This window comes from Sinocyclocheilus anshuiensis, unplaced genomic scaffold, assembly GCF_001515605.1.
Source record: "Sinocyclocheilus anshuiensis isolate Anshui unplaced genomic scaffold, SAMN03320099.WGS_v1.1 scaffold208, whole genome shotgun sequence".
Classification (NCBI taxonomy): domain Eukaryota; kingdom Metazoa; phylum Chordata; class Actinopteri; order Cypriniformes; family Cyprinidae; genus Sinocyclocheilus; species Sinocyclocheilus anshuiensis.
This window is the reverse complement of record NW_015557186.1, coordinates 452,476-455,453: the sequence shown is the minus strand read 5'-3', so window position 1 is coordinate 455,453 and position 2,978 is coordinate 452,476. Positions and strand designations below refer to the sequence as shown.

General features: G+C 35.7%; 1 protein-coding gene across 1 annotated transcript in view; it reads left to right on the top strand.

Annotated features, from left to right (window-relative positions):
• Positions 1-2,978, top strand: part of LOC107678759 (actin, alpha skeletal muscle) — a 9,342-nt gene that overhangs the window by 3,517 nt on the left and 2,847 nt on the right. Inside the window, exons 2-5 of the mRNA XM_016474144.1 lie at positions 1,212-1,359; positions 1,442-1,570; positions 2,118-2,228; positions 2,307-2,391. Coding sequence (XP_016329630.1) covers positions 1,231-1,359; positions 1,442-1,570; positions 2,118-2,228; positions 2,307-2,391 — 454 coding nt within the window. The 5' untranslated portion in view covers positions 1,212-1,230. The remainder of the gene's footprint in view (positions 1-1,211; positions 1,360-1,441; positions 1,571-2,117; positions 2,229-2,306; positions 2,392-2,978) is intronic.

Genomic DNA, 2,978 nt, shown 5'->3' with positions numbered 1-2,978 from the left:
CAGCATGAATGAAGCCTGACAGCTGCGAGCAGAGGACTCCTCGAGCCCTAAATAGAGCGTCTGTCCTCCAGTCAAACTCTAGCCTTTCTTTGGCTTTAGTGAATCCGGCTGGAAGTCTTGAGCTGCCACGAGGAGATATGATTTCACTAACCCTTCATGGGCAGAGTGCGGAGAACTAACACGTGTTGCTGATCACTCTAGTCTATTATTACTTAACTATTCTACTGTGAAACGTAAGTTGCAGATGATTTATACCGAATAAATACACTATTTAGGTGAGTTTCTGACAAGAATGATTTGCACTTGTAAGAAACGTAATTAAATTTGGATTTGGATAAAACGCATAATGTAAATTTAAACTGCTAAATGCATAAATGTAAATGCGGAACCGGATCCAGTTGCATAAAGAACTAGTCATTTATTTTTGCGTTTTCCGTTTTCCGTTTTCATTTTATTTCAGTTAAAGTTTAAGTAATTTTTTATATATATATATATATTTATTTCCTTTTTATGCTTTCCGTTTTCAATTTAGTGTCAGTTAAAGTTTTAGTAATTTAAATTTTTTTTTTTTTGTAACATTTTTTTATTCTTTTTTTTATGTTCATTTTAGCTAAAGTTTTAGTAATCTTGCTGTATTTTGTCTTTTTTATTATTTTTTCAATATGTTTAACTCCTCATAATTTTTATTAACTTTTGTAATATTTTTAATTTGTTTGCATTTCTGTTTTCAATTTTCATTTTAAATGTACTTTAAGTTTTAGTAATTTTGATGCTTTTGTCATTTTTATTCGTTTTTCTATATTTGAATTCAGTTTTCTTTTTTGTTTTCCATTTTCATTTTCATTATTGTGTTTTTGTCATTTTTATTACGTTTTTTTTTATGTCTATATAGTTTTTATTAATTTTTATTTTAGTTTTAGTTATTTTGGTACTTCAAAACAAAATGTTGCCTTGGCAAATCACTTACATTTTTTTCCAATTAGCGGTTATCCTTAATCTGTCTTACTTTTTGGATTCAAATTAGACCAATTTTTATGCACCTGACTTGAGAAAAGAAACCAATTAGACGACTAACTTGTAAGACTAGTCTAGCTGGTTTATGTGCTCGGCCTCAGGATGTAAACTCAGTGTAGAAACCGTGTTTATCCGGACTTCCGGTTCTTGCTCTCTGCGTCTCTGTCTCTAACCGTGGTGTGATGTTTCCTTCACAGACCAACCAGAAAACCAACCATGTGCGACGACGACGAGACTACCGCCCTTGTGTGCGACAACGGCTCTGGCTTGGTCAAGGCTGGATTTGCCGGAGATGACGCTCCCCGTGCTGTCTTCCCCTCTATTGTTGGCAGGCCCCGTCACCAGGTGCGAACACATCTGCAGAACAATCATTAGAGAGGAAATCCTCTCCTGGAAGGGTCACTAATCACGCTTCTCTCTCCATCAGGGTGTGATGGTGGGTATGGGTCAGAAGGACAGCTACGTAGGTGATGAGGCTCAGAGCAAGAGAGGTATCTTGACCCTGAAGTACCCCATTGAGCACGGCATCATCACAAACTGGGACGATATGGAGAAGGTGCGATTTTCACAGTCTAATCTTATAGTTAAATGCATGCATCTTGCATTGTAATTCTATAGTTAAATGCATGCATCTCGCATTGGAGAAGGTGCGATTTTCACAGTCTAATTCTATAGTTAAATGCATGCATCTCGCATTGGAGAAGGTGCGATTTTCACAGTCTAATTCTATAGTTAAATGCATGCATCTCGCATTGGACAAGGTGCGATTTTCACAGTCTAATTCTATAGTTAAATGCATGCATCTCGCATTGGACAAGGTGCGATTTTCACAGTCTAATTCTATAGTTAAATGCATGCATCTCGCATTGGACAAGGTGCGATTTTCACAGTCTAATTCTATAGTTAAATGCATGCATCTCGCATTGGACAAGGTGCGATTTTCACAGTCTAATTCTATAGTTAAATGCATGCATCTCGCATTGTAATTCTATAGTTAAATGCATGCATCTCGCATTGGACAAAGTGCGATTTTCACAGTCTAATTCTATAGTTAAAAGCATGCATCTGGCATTGTGATTAACACAGTCATCTGTGCTGTTCAGATCTGGCACCACACCTTCTACAATGAGCTGCGTGTGGCCCCTGAGGAGCACCCAACCCTGCTCACCGAGGCCCCTCTCAACCCCAAGGCCAACAGGGAGAAGATGACTCAGGTACGGATGAAGAGTCTGATGGTTTCTCAGAGACAGAGTCAGAGTGCTTCATGACACTCGCCTGCTTTGCTCTTGCAGATCATGTTTGAGACCTTCAACGTCCCTGCCATGTATGTGGCCATCCAGGCTGTGCTGTCCCTGTACGCCTCCGGACGTACCACTGGTGAGTGCTTTTAACACACATTCTCTTATAATAAAGAGCCAAATCAATATTATAGTTAAAACATAAATGCATATTTTGGATCATGCAAATCTGGTAGAATCTCTAATTTGACTCTTTGCATTGGAATAGTTTCTTGCTTTAAGAGCTAAATTCAGATTCAGTGTCACTGTAATTCCCTGTGATGTCCTGCAGGGGCAGCATATGCGTAAACATATTTTTAATTATTTAAGTTTTGTCATATAAGAATTATCATATACTTTTTTATAGTTTTCAGTAATATTTTGAATTTGTTTTTATTTTTGACCACTATTTTAGTGAATGTTTTAGTCATTTTATTGTGTGTTTGGTCATTTTTATTAGTTTATATTTATATATATATATTGAATTTGTTTTTATTTTTCCGTTTTCATTTCAGTTGTAGTTAAAGCTTTAGTAATTGAGTTGTTGTTTTTTTATTCGTTTTTTATTTTTTTGTTTTCCTTTTCCTTTTAATTTTAGTTAAAGTTTTAGTAATTTTGTTGTTTTATGTCCTTTTAATGTATATATATATATATATATATATATATATGACTATATAGTTTTTATTC